The sequence below is a fragment of the Phyllostomus discolor genome, chromosome 10, assembly GCF_004126475.2.
Source record: "Phyllostomus discolor isolate MPI-MPIP mPhyDis1 chromosome 10, mPhyDis1.pri.v3, whole genome shotgun sequence".
Lineage (NCBI taxonomy): Eukaryota > Metazoa > Chordata > Mammalia > Chiroptera > Phyllostomidae > Phyllostomus > Phyllostomus discolor.
In genome coordinates, this window is record NC_040912.2 from 90,430,429 (window position 1) to 90,455,608 (window position 25,180).

Below are 25,180 nucleotides of genomic sequence, written 5' to 3' on the forward strand. Positions count from 1 at the left end.
ACGTGGTGGGGTCTGGAGGCGGCTTGATTGGCTCCGACAGCCTTCCCCCGCCGGATCCCCTGCTCCTCTCAAACCCAGAACCCTTTCAAACCTGCGCTCACAAAGGGATCTAAGAAACCCGTCACACCAAAGACAGCCCCAGTTCATGTGACCAGCTCTGTGCAGCCCGGGGTTCCAGGGAAGCGGGCTGTGCTTCCAAGGGTAGCCGGGGGGTTGAGTGCTTTTGTGAAATGCCCGAGTGTTGTTTGTGACCTGAAAGGGCAGAATTCCGAGAATTCTAGAGTGCTGGGGCCCGCGGGGTCCTGACCCGTCGTTTGGAAGGAAACTGAGGCCGAGTGGGAAGAGACTTGTTTACTCGAAGCTGCAGTCTCAGTCCCCTCTGTGAGTGTTCTTTCTACCCACGAGAGAGATCCCCAGAGGCATGGTAGAGCTGGGAGTGGGTGACTCCTTCACCTGGACGGGTTCAGTCACATATTTATGGAATACCCACCTTCCAGGTGGCAAGAACTGCAAATGAAAAGAAAAGAAAAAAAAAAAAAAGTACAGGCAGGCCTTCTGATTACAAGTGATGCAAATGCAACTAGAGGGAACTTAAAGGGGCCGGGGGTAGGGCGTAGAATGTATTTGGTTCACCTAAGGGGCCCCAGGGAGGTCAGGGGTGAGCTGCGTGGAGGCCACAGGAGAAGGACCCCGTGGGTCCTTTTGGCTCCGCTCTCTCTTTAAAAGTGGAGACTTAGAGATAGCGATAAGGCCAGTGCCACCCGGTCCTTTCCCTTCCCTTCCCCTCCCAGAGACCAGACTTCCCAGTCGCCTGGCTGCTTTTCCTTCCCTCTATCAGTAAACAGTGCATTCCATTGGCTTTGGTCTTTTACCGTTTTGTGTCAGTGGTGCCGTTCAGTCCAGATCCTGTTGGAATCTGCTTTTATATTTTCATCCGTCATTCCGGTTTGGAGATAGGGGTCACATTTAAACAAGCACATCCAGTTGATTCATCTTAACCACTACATAGTATTTCATCGAATAAGCAAGCTCCAGTGGACTTTCCATGCCCCTGAGGAAGGGCAACAGACCGGGGGCCCTAACACCTGCCCAGCGTCTCACTGCGCCCCAGGAGCGCCTCCCCCTTCCACTGGGCTCCCCCGGCTGCTCACCAGCGGGAGGTGCCTGGTGACACTCCCACCGGCCGCGTGCAGGGTCCTGTTTTCACGTCTCTGCCAACAGTCCCTGATAGTGGACTCAGTGGCCTTGGCAGCGCAATGGCTGTGAAACGGCAGCTCACGACTTTCCTCCGTGTCTTCATTGTGTTTCCCCGACGATTAAGGAAGTTGAACATCTTTTTGTGTTTACTAGGCATTCTTCCTCGTGTGAATTTCTTCCTCAGTGAATTTCCTCTTCCTGTCCTTTGCCAATATTTCTGTTCTGAAGTCTTTCTTATTGGTCTATAGCTGTTTAAAAAAAAAAAAAAAAACAACCATTCCAGATATTAGTCTCATCACCAAACTCTTCATGGGATTAATGATGTGAATTCCATCATTAATGGGGTGTCATTAATGATCGCACCTAACTCTGTCATCTTTCCTAGTATTTCTTCCCAGGTTCCAGATGTTTGATGATACCTCCCCACTTTTTTTTGTCTGCTTTGGAATTATTTTTTAAAAAGTTATATTTTTGACCATTCACGTATTAGTTCCATCTCATTTTTTTTTCGATTTTATTTATTTATTTTTAGAGAGGGAAGGGAGGGAGAAAGAGAGAGAGAGAGACATCAATGTGCGGTTGCTGGGGGCCGTGGCCTGCAACCCAGGCATGTGCAGGGAATCGAACCTGTGATGCTTTGGTTTGCAGTCCGAGCACAATCCACTGAGCTACGCCAGCCAGGTCCATCTCATTTTTAGTGGTTGCCCTAAGTTTGACAGCGTACATCTTTAGTTTCTAACAGCCTACATCACACAAATTCTGCCCTTCCACCTGCGGTGCACGACTCACCTTATGCCAGGTGACCCACCCCACCTGGTTCTGGTATCAGCTTCCTTCTAATGTGTCTGTGTTATTAGCTGAGTCATTCGCTGTTGATTGTACCCAGGACAAAAATCTTCTCCCGATCCTCTCCCAACATCGTTCACAGTAGGTGTTGTACCTTTATTTCTATTTAAACGTAACCAAATCTTGCGCTTTTCTTTTTCAGGGTTTGTGCTTTTCCTGTCTTTTCTGTTTGTTGTCTTCCTCCCCCCCCCCCCAATGCCTTCGGGATAGCCCTCAACATTTTATTCTAAAACCTGTACAGTTTTTGCTTTTTCACGGTTAGGTTTTTAATCTTTGGCTTTTAATAAATTGCATCTTTACTGAGATTTACTTCGCCTAGTGTAAATCGTCTGTTGAAAGTATCCAACTCGGTGGCTTTAGTGTGTTCAAAGTTGTGCCATCGTCACCACGACCTTGTGTTTCTCACTAAAACTTCAAAGCATAGAGCAAATTTTTGCTTAGTTTATAATCTGACGGGTTTTGTTTGTTTGTTTTGTTTTTGACTGGAGAGCTTATTTTCTTCCCACTTACAGTGAATACAGATCTATTTGGATTTTAAATCTTGTTTTGTGACCTTCATTGACCATAACTTTGCTTCTTTCCCCTTTTTCCTTGCCTTCTATTAGACTAATCAGGTTTTCTTTTTTTTTTAAAAGATTTATTTTTAGAGAGAGGGGTAGGGAGGAAGAGAGGGAGAGAGGAAGAGAAACATCAATGTGTGGTTGCCTTTGTCACACCCCCCATTGGGGACCTGGCCTACAACCCAGGCATGTGCACTGACTGGGAATTGAACCAGTGACCCTTTGGTTTTCAGGCAGGCTCTCAATCCACTGAGCCACACCAGCCAGGGCCTAATCAGGTGTTCTTTATTCCCTTTTCTTCTCTGCTGGAGCCATTCTGCGTCTGTTCCCTTAGCAGCTATGACAAACATTTTAAATGTGTATGTTTGAGTTAAAACGTTCAAAAGGAATCGGTATTTCTGTCCCGTCCCTTGAAATCACAAGGACCCCGAGATGCTTTTATTGACGTCCTGCCCCATCTTCCTGACACGTGATTGTTGTCTGGTATTTTAGTCCCGCTTCAGTCGTGGCCCTTGAACTCGTCTTTATCGTCTTACGAAGCCTACGCACGCTCAGTTTACCCACGTTCACTGAGTTTTTTTTGCTGACTGTTCTCCTTATGTCCTCCTTCCTTCTCCGAGGAGTAGTCCTCAGTAGTTTTTCAGTGAAGGGCGCATGCTCAGGTTTTATTTTCTGAACGAGTCTTTGTTTGGTTTGGTCTGTGTGAGATAGTGGGTCGCGGTATGACACCGAGGTTGAGCTGCTCTCCCGCACTTCGTATGTGTCAGCCCCCCCATCTTCTGGCTTCTGTCATTTCATCCTAGAAGTCTGCTGTCAGTCTAATAGCTTTCCCCTTGATGTCAGCCTTTTCCTCTTGAATTTGAGGATTTTGTGTTTATGTCTTTCATCGATTCTTGAAGCTCACCGACTATTCTCTGAAAAATATTAATTTTCTCCTAATTTCCTCATGTGAAAATCCGATCGGATGCAGGCGTTTCTGGTCTGTGCTCTCAACGTGCCATGTTTCCAGCCATCGCTTTTCTCCCTGTCCTTCACTCTGCATGCTCTCCTCCTCTTCCATTCAGTCAGCTTTTCTCTAGCTGTGTCTACCTTCTCAGCTGCGTCTAGATCTACCGTTTCACCAGTCCGTGGAGTTCGTAAAAACTTCAGTGACTATATATTTTAAGCTTAGAAATTGTTGTTTTAATAGTATCTTGATTTTCCCTAAGATTTGATTATTTCACCCTGGTGGGTGTGGCTCAGTGGATTGAGCGCTGGTCTGTGAACCCAAGGGTTGCTGGTTCAATTCCCAGTCAGGGCACATGCCTGGGTTGTGGGCCAGGTCCTCACTAGGGGCCGCATGAGAGGCAACCACACACTGATGTTTCCCTCCCTCTCTTTCTCCTTCCCCTCCCCTCTGTCTGAAAATAAATAAATGAAATGTTAAAAAAAAAAGATTTTGTGATTTCTGTTCACCATGCCTTTTTCATGCTTCCTCTGCTTCCTGCCCTGTTCATTTTCTACCTTAGGAGGCTGTTGACAGTTATGTTGTGTTTTGGATGATTACATGATTTCCGCCTCTGGGATCTTTGATCGATCTGTTCATTGTGTTCTCACCAACAGGTGGACTCCTTCCTGGTGGGCTTCACAGTTTCTGGTTGTGAGCTTACAGCGAGCCAGGCCTTGTGGCCTGGACCGTGGGATGGTCCCGCCTGCATCCGATGTCCCCTTCAGGCAGAAACCTCCAGGGCAAGCACCAGCCACCTCCAGTTCTCAGGCCAGTTTGTCAGCCCCGTGGGTCATGGGAAGTCTGGATCCCGGCCTCCATCAGGTGGCGGCTGTGGTTTTGGATCTTCGAGGAAGAAACTGTCCTGTCCGCTCCTGTCACCCAGAGCCTAGCCTGAGACAGATAAGCTTTTCTGCCCTCGAGGCAGCCGTGGAGCTAAGCCACTCAGATTTCTAGTCAAGAACTTATTGTTCAGCTGTCAGGAGTGATTCAACAGGCTGTTCCAGTCATTAACGCCTTCAGGGCACGGCTCAGCTTTGACACGGAGGACCGTGCTTTTCTGGGGCAGCCCCGCCCAGCCCAGGGAGCAGGTGAGGTCCTGAGGCCCGGTCCTGCGTGCCCTGCACAAGGTTCCCCTGCCAGGCGATACTTGCTCTGGAACCCCGTGTCTGGTCAGGCTGAAACTTGTCAGAGCTGCTCCCCGGACCCGCGTGCTCTCCTTTCCCAGGTGCTGGATCGACGCCCTGGTCTGAGACGGTGCCTGCAAAGCCCTCCTTCCTCCTCCTCTGACCTTTTTCATAGGTCGTTCCCCAGTAACCCTCTCGCGTGTCTGTGTCAGCATCCAGCTCTCTGGGGATACATGTCATGGTGTCGGGGTGGTGTGTGTTTACTGAACTGTGTGTTTTCTGAAGACGACACCGTCCAGAGACTTTGTCCAGAGGCATCGGGCCCCGCATCTCACCTGCGGGGGCCCGAGGCCTCTGCGCCCCTCTCCTCACCCCACTCCAGGTAGGTGCAGCCTCCCCTCGAACTCTTGGAGTGGGTGTTTGGTCCTGTCTTCACTTCCGGCCCGTGAGAACGCCCCTGCGTTCTCCTCTGCCTTAGCTCCGTATTTAACAGTGTGTGTGTGTTTCATCGCACCCATTTGGGATTCCCAGATGTTTTTGTCAGGCCTGTGTCCAGGGTTATACAATCCACAATATGTGCGGTTTTTTTGTTTTTTTTTTACTTCTTGACCAAAACTTCTTAAGGGCAGAAATTATGTCACTGTTAGGTATTTAAAGTCTGAATCGTGCTCTTAATATTTCCAAACCCTCACGCAGAAACCGCACAGTACGTGGGGTTTCATGACGCCAAATCAGGAACCTCATTTTTACGGCCGCCAGGGAACAGAGCCTTCCGTGGCCCGTGAGTCTGCTGCCTCGTTTCGTACACACACCCCTGTGCACAGCTCCGGGAATGTGCTACCTGCAAAGTCGGAGGGGGCGGGGGAGGGTCTAATAAGACGGAAGGCGCCCGAGCGAGGGCCCTCAGAGAAACGTGGGAGGCTTCCGTCCTCCCTGCAGAGGCTGGGGGTGTCCGGGTGGCACTAGGGGGCAGGGGCGCTGCAGGTGGCTGGGGACGAGGCGGGCGGTGTCTGCAATGAGCACCTGTGCAGCGGCACGGGGCAGCACGGGGCTTAGGGAAGGGCAGACACTTCGGTTCACCAGAGGGCGAGACGCAGGAGACATTGCAGGACACCAGGACCAGGGAGGAGCCCCACCTCACGAGGGTCACGTGTCCCATGCTACAAAGTGGGCGTCTCTGCAGGTTGGAAGGGACAGAGGTCCTCTGGAGTCTCCAGAGGAGCCGGCCTGGCCGACCCCTCGATTGTAGCTCCCCCTGGTGCATCTTGGCCTTCTGACCTCCAGAGCCGTGGGGTGACTCGGCCTTGGCTCAACCCACAGAGCTTGTGGTAACGTGTCCCAGCACCGCTCGGAAACTGGCACAGGCGGGCACCGCTGTGCTCTGGCCTAGGCAGGACGCTTTGGAGGAGTGTGTTCAAGCCAGGGCTCCCAGGAGTTCGGGGGCGGTGTCTGCCAGATGTCTGCCACGGACCCCCACTCCCTCCCTCGGCCGAGCCCCCTCCTCCCATGCTCCGTCGTCCTGGCAAGTGCAGCCGAGCAGAAGTCACCCCCGTGCTGAACCACTAACTGGCCGGGGGTTCCCGAGTGCAGAGGTTCCCGGGTGCAGAGCACGCGGGTGCGGGGCAGTGAGAGAAGGCACGGGGGCTGGGTGAACAGTCGCTAACTCTGGGTGGTGGGAATGAGGGTGTCGGCCTGGGGCAGACCTCACCCCAAGACCACGGACACAACAATCACGGGTGCTGTGCCTGCCTTTCCTCGCCTTGGTCCCAGCCCCGCGGGGAGAAGACGCGGAGAGGAAACCCCGGCACCCACTTTGCTGTGATGTTCTGCGCTGCTTCTCCTGAGCTTCCCGTCCTCGTGTGCGTCCCGTCCAACTACGGGAGACTGAGTCACGTCACCTGTGGGTGTCTTCCCAAGCGAAGGGATGAATGCGTTTGGATTCCACCCCCGCCCCCCCAGATGTCAGTTTACCTCTGAGTCAAACTCCTCTGGAACCTTCCATTCCTACCTCCTAGGGACTGCCGCTGCCCTGGGTCCAAGGTGACCAAGTGCCCAGGGAGGATGCTGGGAGCTGACCGCACAGCCTTGGGGGGGGTGTGTGTTGGGGGGGGGGGGGCGCATTGAGAGGCCTTGGCCCCAGATACGCAGGTCTAAGAACGGAACCCACCAAACCGCCTCGGTGCTGGTTAGGTTTTATTTTAACAGGGCGCTTCCTCATTGGTTTGTTCAAAATATCAGTTATATCAATTAGAGGTGTAAACAGGTACAAAATATACAGTACATAGAAACAATTTTCTTAACTAGTCTACTGCCTAACAAAAGTACACACGGGGGAGCTGAGTGAGTAGCAGCCCTGGCCTCTCCTCTGCGGGGGCGGGGGAGCAAGGCGCCGGTTCTGGATGAGGGGCCCAGCGGCGGCTTCCACAGAACAGGAGTGGTTGCTTGCGCGGCGAGGACTGCGGCAGCACGGAGAAGCCTGGGCCTGTGCCTGCCGCCATGCCAGGGTCTGCAGCGGAGACGGGCAGGCGCCGCCTGGGCCCTGGCCCTCGGGCCTTGCGGGGCACGCACACACCAGGGAGGCCGGGGCTCAGCCGCAGCCTGAGGCCTGACGATTTTGCTCATGCACGCGGGGGACCGATCTCCTAAACAGGGCGAAAACGAAAGCTTTCCTCGCCCACACCGAGGCTCTGGGAGGGTAAGCCGTGTCTGACCCGAGGCTTTCCCCCACTGCTGGTACGCACCGGGCCCCAAGCAGTGAGGCCGAGATGTGTCCCCTTTGAGTCATTTATTTCCTCGTCTCGAACGAGAAAGACTTGCCCTGCGTGTTTCACAAGGTCACCGTCACAACCACTGTGTGAGGTGCAGCGTGAAAACACGCCACACAGAGAGGACACGGGAGCATCTCGCGGGAGGGGAAAGCAGCCCCAAGCGGCGCTGGCAGGCCAGGCTGCGTGCTGGGCTCCACTGGTGCCTAGATGTGATGCACCCCCTGCCCCCCCCCCCCAGGTCACCTCTGCAGCCCTGGCCCTGTGCTTTCACACACGTCCCTCCTGTCCAAGGCCCCGGGAGTCACACAAGGGGGCGACACTGTCAAGCTACCTTCTGAGTGGGAGTGGCTGGTGAGCCCTAACGGGGAACACGGGCCAGCACTGCTGAGGGCCTCCGGAGGGAGAGGCGGGCTGGGAGGGGAGGTGGCTGCTCTGGGGCGAGTCCTCCTCCCCGGCGAGGTGAGGCTGGGTTCCAGCGCCCTGCGGGCCTCGGTTCCCAGGCAGCGTGGAGAGCCAGGCACAGACCCTGGCAGAGCAAGGTCACAACCCCCCAAGCCTCCTGCTACCACTGCCCCGTCCCTAGGAGCCCATGGGGTAGGGGAGCTGCGGGTCCCCCCTCACTGAGCCCCCAGCCCCGCCGCCCTTCCAGCACATTCCCCGTCAGACCTGGTAAGGACACAGCATACACACACGCTCCAGAAACCAAAAGTAGGCTAGAAAGTTTAAACTGGTACTACGACTATTTTCCAGCTTCAAGAATTAAAAAAAAAAAGTTTCATAATTAAATTACTTAAAATTCTATGGTGCTCAGTGTCACAATCAGAGAAGTCCACTTTGTTCAGAGGCGGAAGCCCTCGTGTCCGACAGTCTCTCTCCCTCCAGCCAACAGTTCGCCGCTTGGGGTTTGGTCTCCCAGTCTCAGCTCCCGCCTCTGCGTCCGCCACCACCCCGACGTCTAGAAACGGGACTTTTTACACTCGCGGCCGGCCCACGGGGTTCGGAGGGCTGAGGTAGCCCTGGCGCATCCTGGGGAGCCTCACAGGTCCCCGCCGTCAGTGGGTCCCAGGACACTCAGGCCGCAAGTCCAGTCGGTCACAAGGTCTGTGGTGGCCAAGGGTCCTTTGGAGGCAGGGCTCTTGAAAGGGTCCGGGGGGCCGGCCGGGAGCGGCGGCAGTGGCTGGCCCCGGGCCGGGCCCTTGGCGCCCGCCGTGTGGTTGCGCTGGTGCTTGCGGAGGTGGTCCTTGCGGATGAAGCTCTTGCCGCAGACCGTGCAGGCGAAGGGCCGCACGCCCGTGTGGGTTCGGTAGTGGTCGATGAGCTTGGAGCGCTCAGTGAACCGCTTCTCACACTCGGTGCACGGGAAGGGCCTCTCGCCCGTGTGCAGCATGCGGTGCCGGATGAGGTGGGCCGGCCGCGTGAAGCAGCGCCCGCACTCCCCGCACCGCAGGGCGCTGCCGTCCCGCGCGGTCCCCGCCGCCCCCGCCGCCCCATCCGACAGCCCGCAGCTGCGCTGGTGCGCGCTCAGGCTCACCTGCAGCTGGAAGCTCTTCCCGCAGGTGGCGCAGGTGAAGGGGCGGCCGCCAGGGGGCGCGGCCGGGTGCTTCTTCAGGCCCGGCTTGTGGCCAAAGCCTTTGGTCCGGCCCGGGTATTTACAGGGGTCACTGAAGGCTCTCGAGGCCTGGCCTGGGTCCAGCACAGCCTCTCCGTTGTCAGGGGAGGAGTAGGGGAGCCCCTCAGGCCCAGTCCTCGGGTTTAGACCCACAGGAGGTTTGCACCTGAAATTCCAGCCCCACCGGACCCCCCCAAGGAGCCAGTCCCCCGGAGGGGTCTCATCCTGGGCCACGGCGGGGCTGGGCTCCCCCAGGTCCCGCTCCGGCCGGGCGGGCTCTCTGAGCCCCAGCACGGGGTCCTGGCTGGGGAAGGAGCTGCCCTGGCTCTCCCAGGCGCCTTCCTGAACAGGGCTAGGGAAAAACCTTGCGGCCTGGCCTGGTCCAAAGAGGGTCCCGTGGGCCTCCAGGTCAGTGGGGTGCACTGGGGTGGCCACCACCTCCTCCTCCTGGACTTCAGTTTTGATCACAATTTTTACATCTGCTGAGAAAGACAGAAAGACCAGGTATCACTGTGGCCCCTCCCCCGTGCACAGCGCAGATTAACGGTGCACCTGGAGGCTCAGCAGCCTCTCGCCCGGCTCCCAGCAGCGCGCTGGGCCCTGGTCTCCAGGCGGCAGGATCCAGCTCTGCAGAGCGCCCCCCAGCGGTCAAGCGGCCGCTTCAAACCCTGAGGAGGACACCCCGTTCCAGAGCCTCCAGCGCAAGGAAAGCAACCATGGCAGCTGCTCACTGAGTTCCCTTTCTGGTTTGGCCGCCAAGGCTAATCAAAATGACCTCGAGGAAGGCAGTCTGACCACCAGTGACAATGTACCCGCGGGGCAAAGGCGCCGGGCTGGGGCTCAGGCGGATCTGAGATGGCACCACATTTTCCTTCCCACAGACCAGCTGCGGGCTGTAGAGCAATTTCTTAACCAGCAGCACACCTGTGAACACCCCGTCGTAGGGGACGTGAGGGTTACCAGATACCGTGTCCGAAGGCACCTTGCATGCTGTTTGGCACGCAACAAGCATGCAATACATGTGGCCACCTAGCTAATGATGAAAATATTCGAGGAACAATACCAGTGATGTAAATGCACTTGAATTTCACTTCCTGAAGTTTTGTGTCAGGGGTCTAGGCTTCTAGCACATTTTTGGAGTGCTAAAATATAACAAATTATTAAAGTAACAGATAATGGGTCTTCAAAACAGAAGTAAATAGAAAATACATAAATTTGAAAGTCTTCTCCCCAGTTCTGGCCTTGGGACGCCTGCCGTTGGCAGCGCCCACATCTAAGAATCGCTCTGGGGTGGTCTGGCTGCCGCCACGCCAGCCGGGAGCCAGGCTCCGGGCTGGGGCAGGAGGCACATCCAGGGGCATCAGCTGACGAGGACTGACCGGTCAGCGTGAGAAAAGAACCGCTGGAAACACGGACCCGCGCAAGGAAGGCTGTGGCAGCCTCGGCCTGGACGGGACACAGGGCAGACTGTGGAGTCCTAGATGCCCGCCGCCTGACAGGCTCCCGAGTTCGGGCCGGGCCTGGGCTGAGGTGGCCTCCAGGGCCGATGGACGGACGGACGGACGGACGGAAGCCTTCCCCGCCCCCTCTCTGCCACCCGTACCTTCCGTGGAGGCCGCCGTGCTGAGCTTCAGGGTCCCGTCTGAGCATGCAGAGGAGGGGTGGTGCGGGGGGAGGTCCGCCTGCCAGGACGTGGGTGGGATGGTGGTTGAGAAGCCGGAGTGGACGCCTGCAGCGGAGGGAGCAGAGCCCGCGGGTTAGAGGACGGAAGTGGACGAAACCCCCCGGGGACCCCATCTCGGCTTTCTGCGTGAGCCCTGTGGCTGCACGGCTCCTGAACCCAGGTTCTTGCTCCCCTCTCAGGGGAGGCAACGTCACCAGCTGATTCCACACACTCCTCCTTAACACGCGGCAGCTGGTGGCCTCAACGCCCGATGTGGGGAGGGGGCGGGAGCACAAGTGTGGCTGATGAAGGTGAGGCAGGGAAACATCAGGACAAGAGCGTCACGGAACCCAGAGGGGCCCACAGGTGTCCTTTGGTCCAATCCCTGTCTTAAGGTGGGGGAACTGCTAAGCCAGGCAGGCCAGATGCTCCCGAGTCCAGAGCTCCCACCGTGCGGGCTTCCAGGAACTGCATCTGCCACGGCCAGGCTGCTCCCTGCCTCTCATTCCTGGTACCTGCTCCCGTCTGAGCCACTCACCAGAGGCGGCATCTGTAGAGACATCTCCCGCTCCAGAATCCAGCTGGCTCAGGCCCCATGGCTCCTCCCCGATATCTGGCTGGCCGGCCGCCCAGGCCTCTACCCCCAGAGCGTGCTGCTCCTGGAGCTGGAGCTCGCCCTCCTGTTTGATCTGCATGAGGAGGTCGGGGGCAGGAACGGGGGGCGCCGAGCCTAAGAGAGGGAGAGTGTGTGAGCACACAGCAGCAGGGCCCCTCGGCCCCAGGGTGGACCACAGCCAGCCAAGGAGATGGGCCTGGGAGGCCCCATAGCAAGAGAGCCCGGTGGGAAGGGGCAGCGAGGACAACAGGGCCTGCAGGGGCTGCGGGGGCTCCCGTGCAGGGTGCGGCTCTGAGCACAGGGGGAGGCCGGGAGGGGCAGGGGCACGCTGCTGCCCACTCAGGGCTAGCCCCCTGGCGTGTGGGGGAGAGCGAGATGCCCTGCGGAGCTCTCGCTCTCGCTCCGAACACCCGCCCATATTTCGGCGAGCGTGAGAGACTGCAGATACGAGAATCAAAGGGAAAACACCAAGTCAAACCAAGTGTTGCAGTGGGAGCCGAGGGACCCGGGAGACCGCTGGGACAGGATGCCGGCCTCGGGGGCTGGGGCTCTGATGCCCGAGCGAGCGAGGCGAGAGCAGAGCTGAGCCGCCCGCCTGCGTGGAGCCAGGCGCCCTGAGACTCGGTCCCTGCTGGAGGCGGGGACTAGGAAAACGCCACCTGAGGGGCCTGCAGGACCAGGGCCACGGGTGGGAAAGCCACCCTCGAGAAATCAAAATCCCGTGCCCACACTGAATTCCCACATGGTGCACGGACCCCGCCTGAGAAATTCATTCCCACAGGGTGGCCCCGCCCGAGGGCCCCGGCCACCCGCCCCGCCAGGGCCCCCACTCAGACGCTCGACGCCCAGACTGGGAGAGGAGCCGGGCGGCAGGCGGTGCTCCCAGAACTCACTCCCGAGAGCCACAGAACGAAGAGTGAGCCGGAAGACGCTGTAGCGTAGGTGTGTCTGAAGCAGTCAAAGAAATGAAGGAACAGAATCCCTAGGGCAAGGACAGGAATACCTGAGAAAGAACTACATATATTTCACACTCTAGAAATGACCGAATAAGTGAAAAACTCAGTGCGTGGCTTCACAACAGACTGAACGTAGCTGGGGAGAACACCGGTGACTTGGGAGACGAACCTGAGAAAAACCATCCCCAGCACGGCTCTGGGGCTGACACGGAAAGAAAGAAAGAAACAGGAGAGGGAAGTGAGAGACCCAGAGGGCAGAAGGGGAGCCCCCGCCCAGGCTGCGGACGCCGGAGGCGAGAAGAGGGGGAGCAGGAAAGAGGCGCATGTAAAGCGTTCACGGCCAAGGATGTGCCCCAATCGAAGGCACCAAGACCCGTCCCAAGGAGCAACCAGCTCCTAAGTGGGAAATGAGAAGTATAAACCTCGACAACGTTCTGTGAAGTGGAGCAAGGGCAAAGGTAAAACCTTAAAGGGCACCAGAGAGAAAAGAACGACGTTTGGACTGCAAGCAGATCCCCGTCGGCAGACAGGGCATCGGAGGACGATGAAATGTCTCCGGAACGCCGAGGGGGCGCCTCCGCCGGTCTGACTCTGCCCGCACCAACGTGGGGCAGGACGCGAAGAATACAGAAGGTCGTCTCCTGTGTGAGGGGATATGCAGGTGTCTTAACGAGAGCATTACCAGTCAAACCCGGTCAGGGGTTTTCAGAAAAGAGACAATGAACACTATGAACAAATGAGTTTATCCTGAGAACTCAAGGGCAAGCTGACCCTAGAAAACACAGCAATATAACTCACAAAGCTAACAGATTAACGGAGAAGACAATAAAGTCATCTCAACAGACGGACAAGCGGCGTTCGGTGTTCCATTTCTGGTGTGCAGCCAGCTATATGCACAGAGACTCCTCCCCGTGTGGAGCAGCTAAGGATGCTGGGCAAAGCAGGAAGAATACAATTCCAATTGAAGCACGGTGACCCAGACCTCAAGTGAGGAACATGACCAGAGGCCAGCACCTCCAGGAAAGCCCACTTCGTCCCCAGCACGCCGCGGGGCATCTCCGGGCCGCAGCCCCACTGCCCGGGCCGTGGAGGGCGGCGCGCGCCTGCGGCAGAGGAGCGTGAAACACCTGGGGCTGGAGCGGGATGCGGGCTGGAGACCCCCGCCACACGTCTGGCCCGCGACACCGAGGGCGGCGTCCCCCGCGGACAACAAAGCGGAGACTGCCCTGCCGGAGGAGCTTGGCCGCTCCGGCCGTGGAGTTACGCCACAGCTGATGAAATAGGCTGCAAAAAGAAAAATGTTCACAGAAGGGGGAGGAAAGGACTACTGGGCAACAGCACATTAATGGGCCAGGAAGAGACGATAATTCTAAAATTGTCATCTAATAACGTGGCTTCAAAACAGTACAGCAACACTGGACAGAACTCCAGGAGAAACAATCGAATCCACCTTCTTCGTGGGGCACCTCGACACGCCTCCCTCTGTGACTGATGACGCTTGCTGACTAAAGGTGCAGGAACCTGAACGACGCTACTAACAACCCGATCGAATGGATACAGGTAGAAAAGGGGAGGGAAACACGAGCTTTTCAAGCCAGGCACAACATTAGAGAAAATAAAAAAGATTATTTCCTACATACCTATCTTCTAACTATAACACTATTAAGTTAAAAATCAGTAACAGATACCCCCAAACTCACCTTACATACTAAAATTTATATATATATAAAGATATATATTTAGCCCTGGCTGGCGTAGCTCAGTGGATTGAGCGTGGGCTGCGAACCAAAGTGTCGCAGGTTTGATTCCCAGCCAGGGCACATGCCTGGGTTGCAGGCCATGACCCCCAGCAGCCGCACATTGATGTTTCTCTCTCTCTCTCTTTCTCTTCCTCCCCTCTCTAAAAATAAATAAATAAAATCTTTAAAGAAAAAATATATAATTATACTTTTATATGTATACTTTCTAAATAATCCAAGGCTTGCTCTATGGACAAATTATAATGAAAAAATGAGAAGATATTTGAAACCCAATGCTAATGAAAATATTGTTTATCAAAATGTGTGGGCTGCGCCCTGGCTGGTTTTGAGCACCGGCCTGCGAACTGGAAGGCTGCAGGTTCGATTCCCGGCCAGGGCACAGGCCTGGGTTGTAGGCCAGGTCCCCAGGTGGGGGTGGGGGGGGGTGGGGGAGGCAGCTGATCCATGTATCTCTCACACGTTTCTCTCCCTCTCTTTCTCCCTCCCTCCCTCCCGTCTCTCTAAAAATAAATAAACAAAATCCGTGAAAAAGAAGTATGGGCTGCATCTACAGTGGTACTTACAGAAAATTTTATAGCCTCGTGTGTTTATATTAAAGAGAGGAGACAGGTAAAAAATTAGTGGGTCAGGCAGAGAATGCAAGGTGTTAGGAAGGAAAAACATCAACAACAAAACGTTTTTTCTTCTAAAACGTAGAAGAACGGAAATAATACGAAAGTGTAAATTAACAAAAGGGAAAACACAGACAGATGACAAGACCGAAAGCTGGTTCTCTGGAGAGAACACTGAACCCGTGCATCTCCAGCACCTACTAAGGGGAAGTACCAATAACTGATATGAAGAATTAATGACAGCATCATTACAGAGCAGCAGAGATTAAAAGATAAAGACAGTATTATAAATGTTCCTCCAAGTAGTATGGGAACTCTGAAGACATGGGAAAACTCCTCAGAAAAACGACAATTTGCCAAAACTAACGATAGAGTGAACGCGGCACCGAAACAGTCCCACAACAACTGCAGAACTTACACCCGGGGGCAGAACTCCGCCCCACACAGGAGGCTCCGGCCCAGGCTGGTCTCCCTGGTGTTCCTACGGGACTGTTCAAGGAACGGACCCTTCCCCGGGGCACCAGCTCTCCGGGCAGAGGAAACCACCCCAGCTGCTGCCTTTACCGCCTGCGACAGACAGAGGCAGTGGGCGAGAGTGTCAGGCCAGTCTCAGGAACGAAGATGCGAAAAGTCCCTACGTAGACAACCAGCGCCAAGTGCGGCAACGCAGCGACAGGGCCGGGACGAGGTCGGGTTCACGCCGTGACCGCGAGGAGGCTGGCTCAGCACCGGCACGCGACACAAAAGGCCACGCCAGCAGGTTCGCCAGGAGGAAAAGCACGTCATCCCCACAGACACCCAAAGAGCATCCTGGAAAAATTCCGACGGCTCTTCTCGGTAGAAACCTCTGCTCTACAAGAGACACCGGAAACTTCTCTAACCCGACAGAGGGCGCCGGTGACCCCGAAACATCCGTCACACTGGGTGTGCCGAGTCGGGAAGCATTCTCCTGAAAATGAGGAACCCACAGGATCCTTGTTAGTATCACGTCAGTTTAAGGATCTTCTAGGAGTTCTCAGCCAGCGCAAGAAAACAAGAGAAAAAGTAAATCAGTGAAGATTTGAAAAGAAACAAAAACTCTCAGGACTCATAGATATGATTAGAGTTTCAGAAAAATCTGAGAATCATCAGACAACTGTTAGAAAAGTTAAGGGCATTAATGAGAGCTTGAGCAAGTTCCTACGCAGAACTATCGATAGATGAAAGAAAACTGCATTATTACTGTACACTGCTAACCATTTTCTTTCTGTCATGAATCTGTTTTTCTTCTTCATCGAATGCACCGGGGTGACACTGGGTCACAAGACGGCACAGGTCTCAGGGGCACAGTTCCACAACACGTCACCTGACCGCTGTGTCCTGCGTCCCCCGCCCCAACGTCTCCTTCCGTCACCGTGACTGCCCCTCCCCCTCCCCGCCCTCCCCGCTGCTGTGGACTATGACAGAGACGTGAAACTGGGGAGGAAGCCCGGTGAGGGTGACCATCTTTGTTACCGAGGGTGCAGCTTTCACCCGTGGGCGAGAGGGGCCCCGACACCGACCCTTGGATCAGGAAGTCACCGGCCGGACCGTGGTCGGGGGCTGTCCCCGGCGGAGGGGCAGAGACAGCCTGTCCCCCTGGGGGTGGCCAGCTGCCCGAGGGAAGAAGGACGGGCGAGACTGGGCTTGTGCCGCCCCTGCTTCCAAACTCCCCGACAAGGAGGAGGAGGAGGACGTCCTTCCGAGCTGGGGAGGGGCGGGGGAGGGCACCTTGAGACAGAAAAGCACAGATCGCAGAGGAAAGGGCTGATGTGCGGACTCGACCCCAATCAGAGCCTCCACGTGAGACTGCAGAGCGGACACCCGCCGCAGACCGGGAGGGGGCACCTCGGGGCGAAGGGAAGCGCGAGTCTGGGACCGACACGAGTCCTGCATCAACGAGCAAAAGAAGACACTGGCAGAGAAGAGGCGAACATGTGTCACCGGAGAAGGAAGCAAACAGACCGCGGAGAGGATGCTCGGCTCCAGAAGCAAACGGAGGCAAGGCATGACTCCGCCTGCACCAGGCTGGCAAAGACCTAATTCTGAAAAGTGGGCCCAGACGGAAGGAAACAGGTGCCTCCTAGGGGCTGGGCAGTCGCGCCAGCTCGGTGCCCAAGCGACAGCACCGTGGCCTGGCAGAGAGCGGCAGGCCAGCACGCCCTGCGACGACTCAGGGCCCTGCCCGGGGGCCCACGCCCCACGGAGACACCAGTGCGTGCGCTCGGACACGAGGCAGGTTCGAGGACGCTCCCTGCAGCACCACAGGGAGCATCGCGTGCCGGGGAGGAGAGCCAGAGCGCGCTCAGGGAGGGGAGGGAGGGAGGGATGACACACGGCAGTGTGGCTGCTTTTGGAACACGAAGCATCTGTGAGGATGAAGGAGCTTCATCTATATGCATCGAGGGAGACAAATCTGAAATATAGAATATTGAGTGACGCACATGACACTTATGCAAATCTGAAGACACAGAAAGCCACGTTCTCGATCGCCTGTGGCCTCACACGCACACGGTGGCAGTTGTGAAACGTGGGTGGGGAGAATAACCGCCAGCTCGAGGACAGTGGCGGCCCGGGGGACAAGTGGGACTGGGACCTAAAAAGGAACTTAAATTGTATCGGGAATGGTTTTCACGCACACGCGCATGCTTTAAATCTGTGAAACGCGGCATACAGTCAATCAAACGTTTCCCGGGTTCCTGCCTCTGTGCTAGGCAGTGGATGCTCAGAATTATGTGATTATATGAACAAAACAGATACAAGTTGCTGGCTTCTTGGAATTTACATTCTAATGGCCGGGGGGGGGGGGGGAGGCGACCAGACATACGTGAATCTGTAAATATGAAATATATTCAAAACCTGTGAATATAAAATGTAGCAACAGAGGAGGTATCTGTCATGAAGCTGAGCGGGAAAGGAGCAGGAAAGGGGCTCCTGGGTGGGAGGCGGGGGGCTGCACTTTTAAACGGGGCGACAGGGGAAAGTCACTGTCCAAGCCAGGAGGAAGGTGAGGCCAGAAAGAGAGACAGGACGCAGCCAAGGGCAATGGCGAGTGAGGCGGGGGAACCCCAGGAGGGCGGGCACAGTGCGTCTAGGAATCAAGTGATCCACGGGGGCGGTGTCACCAACAGGTCTGGCAAGGGACAGACTGTTAGCCCCATGCAGGCCCCTGGTGGCCCTGACAGGAGCTGGGGGCCCCTGAGGAGTGGGAAGAGAGGAAGGAGGTGATGGGGAGCATGGCACAGAGTGGGCAGGGAAGCAGGCGGGGCTCCAGGGGAAGGAGCGAGTGGATGCTGGCGGGGCGAGCGGAGGCCCCAGTCCCGGAGAAGGTGGCCCGGCTGGGAATGAGTGTGGGGGCTGGGAATGAGTGTGGGGGCTGGGAATGAGCGTCCTCCGACCAGGGAGTCGACCGTGTGTCACAGGCACGAGCAGAGAACTGGGCACAGACACAGGCAGACAGGCAGGTGGGGTGGTGAGGACTGTGACCGTGTTTTGTTTCATTTTTCAATTAAATCATGTCTTTTCAATATAGAAATTAGTCTGAACAGAGGGTGGGCAACTTGGCCTGTGGGCCATTGCTGGCCAACCTCTGGCCACCAAGGAGCCGAGCTGAGGAGACACACCCCAGCGCCCCCGAACGCCAGGGCAGAGATGGCGAGCACGCGGGGCTTCCCCCGGCCACACACGGCTGCTGCGGAGCTGGCACGGAAGGGCGGACAGGTCTGACCAGGGTCATGGCTGGCCAGGCGACCACAGTGGACAAAACCAGGGCCAGGGAGGTGAGGCTGTGTGTGCAGGGGCAGTGCTGGCGGGCCCAGCCAGGCTGGCCCAGGCTGGGCCTCGCTGAGCGGGAGCCCCACAGAGCGAGGGAGCTGGGAGGCGGGAGCTGCAGAGGAGGGCTGACAGGCTGCACCTGCCCGGAGGGCGAGGGGGAGGGGGAGTGAGATCTGGGCTTCTTGCACGGGAAGGGTGGGGAGTCAGGCCCTACAGGGATCTCAGGACGACCTGCTCAAGGCAGAGACTACAGGGCAGGGAACGGTGGGGGCCCTGCCACGGGCCACCCCGTTCCTGGATCCCTGCACCCTCCGTGACGGTGGTGACAGGCCCCCATATATGGTGTGCTCTAGATGTGGTCAGACAAGCCCACCACGGACCTGCCCCCCAGACGGAGAGACAGCAAGCCCCCAAGTCCCAGCCCCCTTTCAGTCCTTTCATCCTCTAGCTTCCAGACCGTCCTCGGCACCCACTCGGTGCGTGCTCTGACCGAGGATGCCGTGGCCGGCTCTGCAGGCCGTCTGCCCTTGGAAAAGGGAAAATCTAATCTCGAGGAAATAGGCAAACTCAGAAGATGCATTTCATTCACCACAAGTGGCCCAAGTGATCGGATGCAAGGGAAACCCAGGCACAGGGGACAGACCAGGAGGTAGGTCCCCCTTCATTCACCCCCCGACCCGGCCAGGGCGTCGCTTCGGTCACGTGGCTTGCCCCTCGCGTCCACCTGTCCTTCCCGTCACTTTCAAAGGTGCTGACTGGCTGCGGGAAAACCCGAGACAGTGATATCCAGTACCCGGACCCACCTCCAGTCAACCCGCGGCTCTAGTCATCACGCAGAGTGTGGCTAACACGCGGCTAGTGAGTCAGTGTTCTGTGACGCCTCATGGATTTCAATGAGAGGTGGCTCCGGGAGGGAGCTGTGTGTGAATCAGGTGTTGTCTTTAGTGCACTCCTACCCTCCCTACCGAGGTCTGTCCCTCACTCCCCCTGATCAGAACCACCGGCTCTCTCTCCCTCTGTCTCCCTCTCCCCCTGCTCAGCCGGGTCTGCTGCCTGGTCCCCCACTGGGACGTATTCCGGGTGCTGGCTGAACAGGGGATAGGCCGTAACTCCTGGACAAAACTCAGAAGGCCACAAAGGCCACACGGTCTCCGGCCTTCTCCTCCCTGTTTCCGTCGGACTGCCCGGCGTCTCCCTGGCACCCGCCCAGCCCCTCACCTGGACTGGGGTCCACGGGAGCATCTGGAACCTTGGGGGCTGTGCGGCGCCAGCCACATGGCTCCTTCCCCTGCTCGCCCTGGGACAGGACCTCTGGCTTGGAGATGGCGTAGTCTGAGGAGAGACATCATCAGGGTTAGCGTGTGCCGCGTGGCTCCGCTCGGGGCTGGGGCCAGGCGGCCTGGGAAACCCAGAGCTGCCGAGCGACGGAATGTCCTGATTGGTACAGAGCAGCGGGCTCAACCACAGGCGACTCTGTCCCCGGGGGGACAGACATTTCTGGGTGTTGTGACTGAGGGCTGGGAGGGCAGTGCACCGGGTGGATGGAGGGTGAGGGTGCTGCTGCCCCGCCGTGCCGCCGTGCCAAGGCGAGGAGACACTGGCACCGTCCCCACACTGAGAAGTGGTGTGCTCCTGCAAACTGACGTGTACTGTCACACTGGCACCCGCTCCGTCCTCCTAAGGAGGCCCTACTGCCTGCAGGTCTGGGGTCACGCTGAAACACCCCAAGAGGAAACAAGCCCAGGAGGAAACAGCACAGCCCGCCCCTCTGGGGGTGTCACATGGGGAGTGCCACAGCAGCCCCGGGGTCTAGGGGGATGAAGACAGCGCTGGCCGCAAGAAGCACAGCCTGTCTGCCTTCTGCACTGACCCAGGAGAGCGCCACAGTCCAGGCCACAGAGCTCAGCAAGAGGAGGCTGAGAGAGAGAAAGCCCGTCTCAGATGTGGGCGGGTCACATCCCAGGTCTGAGCGGCAAGCGCCTGCCCCACTCCAAGTCCCAGCGGGAGAACGCGAGCAGCCACGCTCCCAGGATGGGGAGTGGTCAGGATTGGGGCCACCCCACCTGGGGCTGGCATCCCACGAACTTGACCCGGTGGAAGGGAGCTTTCAACTCAGTCGTCCAGTGCTTTAGGAAGAGGGGACAGTTCTTTGTATGGTCCAAGTTTCTAGTGATGTATACATGTCCTCGTGAGAAAACCCACTGGCATGAAAGGAGAGGCCTGAGGTTCCCCCAAACCACACCGAACAGAGAAATGAGCGTTAGGCCTCACCCAGGGAGACCAGCGTCTCGTAGTTGCCCCTCATCACGTGCTTGTACAGCTCCTTCTGCCACTCGTCCAGCTTGCCCCACTCCTGCTCCGAGAAACAGACAACCACGTCATCAGAGGTCACGGGCCCCCGGAGCCCCAGGCGTCACGCACGCTCACCCACACTGACAGGCATGGCCCCCCGGGCCGTCCCACCCCAGGTGCCCCGGGTTACCTTGGGGGCCTCCCCCTTGCTGCCCGGGGGCAGCCGCAGCACCCAGAAGTTCCTGTTCCTCAGCAGGTTCTCCATGTTCTCCAGGCGCCTCTGCAGCAGCCCGTACTCCTGCAGCAGCGTGCCCAGCACGGCCCACTTGCCCTCCAGCTGGTTCCCGAACTCCAAGGTCGTCTTCTCGCAGTCGGCCAGCTTCTTCTCGGCCATCCCCGTTCGACCTTCTAGGGAGAGCAAGCGGGCAGCCTGCGATTCGATCTTCCTCTCCATCGCTTGGATTGTAGCTGCCATTGTCCAGGGGGAAATCTTCCAGAAACAAAGAGAAAAGACCGGCCTCAATCATTCCACCAGTTGTGTTCCAGGAGCCCAGCGGCCCTGGGTGTGGGGGGGCTGGGCTGGAGGCAGGAGCCCATATGTCAAAGTAGGGACATCCTGTGCCACAGGCCAGGTGTCCCCCTAGCGAACGCCCCTTCTCTGGGGGTCTTAGACAAGACCTGAGCTGGCGGCTGCTGTCCCTCCAGGCTTCTGCAACACAGCCGCGCAGACCCCTAGGGGGCGTCCGCCACCCTGCAGTTACCTCTGGAGTCCCACCTGCATGACCTCAGAAGGCTGTACTGCCCCTTTCACAGCCCAGGGCTACTGCTATACACCTCTGGGCGATTTGGTGGAAACAACGGTAAAATGCACACGCCCTGGAGGCCAGCCAGCACTTCCCACCACACAGGACTCATGCAGGGACTGTCTACTGAGGATGACCTAGCAAAAAAACAAAAACAAACAAAAAAACCCCAAAACAAAACAAAAACCAGCCACTGGAACAGCATAAACAAGAGCACTGCCCAATGGCTTTTTAAATAAGCAGCATGTGTCTCACTTTAATAAAGATAAAAATTGAACAGTTAATTCCTCGACCCACAGGATGATCTGACTTTGTCCCCTCCCCAGCCACAGCCCCCCCCCCAACTAAAAAAATCACCATTATTGCAAATCTCCATCAGCCAAGAGTTAGACTTTTTTTGGGGTGTGGGGGGGGTACCACACGAGTCCCCTAGGCCCCCTTGAGCTTCTGACTTTTTCTGTCACGGTCCCCACTTCTCCCGAGGGACCGTCACGGCCTCAGACACTCCTGTAGCTGCCCCAGGACCAGGGACACACCTGGCGGGCTGGAGGAGAAGGTGGGACATGGGCCATGAGGGGGGGCTCTGGCAGGTGCAGCCGCCGTCACGCAGACGCGAAGCTTCCCCAAGCAGTGACTCCCCTGTCTCTGCAGAGTTCATGCGGGGCCTCGAATGACAGGCAGCTGGGGAGGGACCCCCCCACAGGAGAGGGGCCGGACCCCCTGCCTCACCCACAGCCACACTGGAAGGTCGAGCTCCCCCCTGCCCCGTGTCAGAGAGGGGGTCCCACTATTCACGCCTTTTCCCTGCGTGGCCGAGGACTGACGGTTCACCACCACGTTCCGGAAGAGACTCCTGAACGAACGGCTGGCGACCACGTGCAAAATAAAGAGGTGGCAGCGGGAACCGGCGTGGATGCACTCAGAGAGAGACACTGAGACACGGAGCACCGGCACTCGGGCACCCGGGCGGGCACCTCACGAAGTAGTGACAGGAGGAGGGTTTGAGCAGGGGCTGAAAAATACCGTCAAGGATGGAGCAGGCTGGACCCGATGACCTCTAACCTAAGGATGGGGGGGCTTTGGCTGCGTCTCATAGGACAGAGGAGCAGGACAGGCAGAGGGCTGTGACGACTGGATGTGTGTGGGACTCCTGCTCTTCCAACGCTGCTTCACCCAGCTCCCCATCCACCGGAGTCCTCCTCCTCAGGTGCCTCCAGGGGCACCCGGCCGCCACCACAACAATCTTTGCGTTGCAGCAAAGGGCCCCTGAGTAAACTCCTACTTGATAAACAATAAGGTACGCAGTGTTCTTACCACGTTAACAGGGCCAGGGAGCCCCGTGGTGGAAGAGGTCCACCGCTTCTGCTCAAGCCCAGCTCCTTACTAAATGGTGTTGTCACCTGACTCCGGCCAGGGAAGCACTAAACTCTGGGCTTGAGCAGCGGAGGGTCAGAGAACTCCTGATCCCTCAAGAGCTCCTCACCGGGTGATGGAAGTCCGGGCGTTCGAACCCCTTCCAACTCTCCTGCAGCCTCCCCCCCCTCGCCCCCAGGTGCAACGGCACCTTTTTTTCTGTTCCTTGAACCTGCTGGCCCCTCCGTGGCTCTCTCTGTGCCCGGGGCTGTCCTCCCCGCCTGAAATCCTAGCCCTAAGAGCCCAGCTCAAATCACAGAGGCACAGGCCCGCAAGGGTGCGGACTGCAGAGGGCGGCCCCTGCCCTCTCCTTCCCCTGCCTCCCAAGCACGCTCCACCTCGAGGCAGGAAACGCTCAGACTCCGTCGGTTTTGCCCTGTTATTGCCTGTGTACCTGCCTGCTGTCCCCAAGTCGGTGTGGTCCCGAACACGGAGCAACCGTGTCTTTCCACACACTTTCTCGCTGTGCGATCCTGGGCAAGTTAACTTCTCTAGGCCTCGGGTTTTCCTTTTGTACGACCGAGAGAGCGGGTGCCTCTAGGCTTGCTGCGAGGACAAAATCGTGCCTGACCGGGCTGGTGTGGTGCCTGTTTCTACACACGGGGGCAGCTGTCTTCCGCCCGGACCCCAGCGAGCTGGGCGCTCGGTACTGCTGGTCTGCGGAATCCAAGCCGCACCGGACACCACCCAGGTGCCACCAGGCCGCTGGGGGGAGCTGGGGGGTAGGGAGCGCAGAGCAGAGCGGTGGGCAGAGAAAGGCGACGCGGGGAGGGTGGGGGCGTCCGCCCAGATGAGGGGCCCAAGGGTGGGGCGAGGGCAGGAAGCCGCGGAGCGCTGCAGGAACTCGGCGCGGGGCGGCCTCCGGAGCGGGGACGGCCGGTTCCGCCCCGCTCGGCCTCAGCCCGGATTGGGGGGCCCGGCCGGCGGGTGACGTAGGCCCCAGCGGACCCCGCGCCCCGCTCGCCGCAGCCCCGGGCCCGGCGGCCGGGCCCGGCCCCCGGAGCCCCTCTCCCGGGCCTGCGGCGCCGTGTGCTGGGCCCCGGCCCTGAGTCCGCGCGTCCGTGCGCGCGGGGGGCCGCCCTTACCGGAGCCGCGGCCTCGGCCATGGCCCTGCGCTGTCCGGCCCGGCCCGGAGGAAGTCGCCGCCGCCGCGCGGCCCCACGCAGGCCGGCTCCGGCCTCTCCGCAGGCGCCGCCCGCCCGCTCGGCCCGCCGTCCCCGTCCGCGGCGCGCGCTCCTCGCTGGCCGGCCCGCGCCGCTCGGTCCGCAGACGCGCCGCCGCCGTCAGCGCCCGGCCGGTCCACACTGCATCCTGGGAGCCGGCGCAGGCCCGTGAGGCTTCCTGGAGGCAGCGCGGCCGCACAGCCCCACCTGCAGCCCGAGAGGCGAACGGCAGGCGCCCGCCAGCCCCGCCCCGCCGCGCCCCGCCCCGCCCTGCGCTCCGCCGACCCCCTGGATCCCGATCCCCGAACCCCGCGGAAACGGCCGGGCGCGCGCTGAGTCACCTGCCGGGCCTCGCGCCCGACCTGTCGCTGGCCGCGTCTCGCGAGCGCCTCGGACTTTGGCCCCCGCGCCCCGAGAGGCTCGGAATCGCCGGGCTCCCGAGACCAGCCGGGCCTCCCCCGGTGACCGCGGCCGCTCCCCCTGCGACCCCCCGGGGACCCGCCCACGTCGCACCTGCCGCTGTAGGTCCTGCCAGGCGATTCGAGCTTCTTGCCGCGTCGTTGCTGATTTGGCAGCTGCTGCTCACAAATACCTTTGGTTTGAAATGGAAAAAAATTCTCGCAACAATAGAAACGGTAGTTCGGTAAACCCCGGTAGGCAGCCACTCAGAACTCCCATACCGTGTTTATGACCTATAAAAATATTTTTAATGGAACAACCAGTGGAACAAAATACCATCATTTAAAATTATTTTGGTGAAGAACTTGTACTGAAAAGATGTTCCTGGTATTTTAAGAGACGCCAGTCCAGAATGATCCCATTTTTATTTCTTTAAAATAAATATATGTATATAAAATGACAAGTTTGGAATATATGTAGTCAAGGAGTCTTCTTTAACGGTGAGACCGCAGGCCAGTTCCACACATTTTCTCTCTTCTTCAAATTTTAAAATTTTGCAATAACAACAATAATATTGTATAGTAGTTTGTAGTATTAAGAATAGTATTTTTAAACAAGAC

At 57.9% G+C, this 25,180-nt stretch overlaps 1 protein-coding gene across 3 annotated transcripts; it reads right to left on the reverse strand.

The window, feature by feature from the left end:
* Window positions 1-6,890: 6,890 nt before the first annotated feature.
* ZNF746 (zinc finger protein 746) lies at window positions 6,891-25,142 on the reverse strand. Of its 3 annotated transcripts, none has more exons than XM_036011007.1 (7): window positions 24,675-25,142; window positions 20,973-21,272; window positions 20,762-20,843; window positions 19,709-19,822; window positions 11,294-11,485; window positions 10,696-10,821; window positions 6,891-9,574 (listed from the first exon to the last, which is right to left on the reverse strand). In XM_036011007.1, exons 2-7 carry the CDS (start codon window positions 21,255-21,257, stop codon window positions 8,520-8,522), a joined length of 1,854 nt encoding a protein of 617 aa, XP_035866900.1. In that variant the 5' UTR covers window positions 21,258-21,272; window positions 24,675-25,142; the 3' UTR covers window positions 6,891-8,519. The 3 variants fall into 3 exon arrangements, with proteins under 3 accessions (XP_035866900.1, XP_028381762.1, XP_028381761.1); XM_028525961.2 differs by lacking the exon at window positions 24,675-25,142 and adding an exon at window positions 24,084-24,249 and having other exon boundaries at window positions 6,891-9,571; XM_028525960.2 differs by lacking the exon at window positions 24,675-25,142 and adding an exon at window positions 24,084-24,249.
* Window positions 25,143-25,180: the final 38 nt, after the last annotated feature.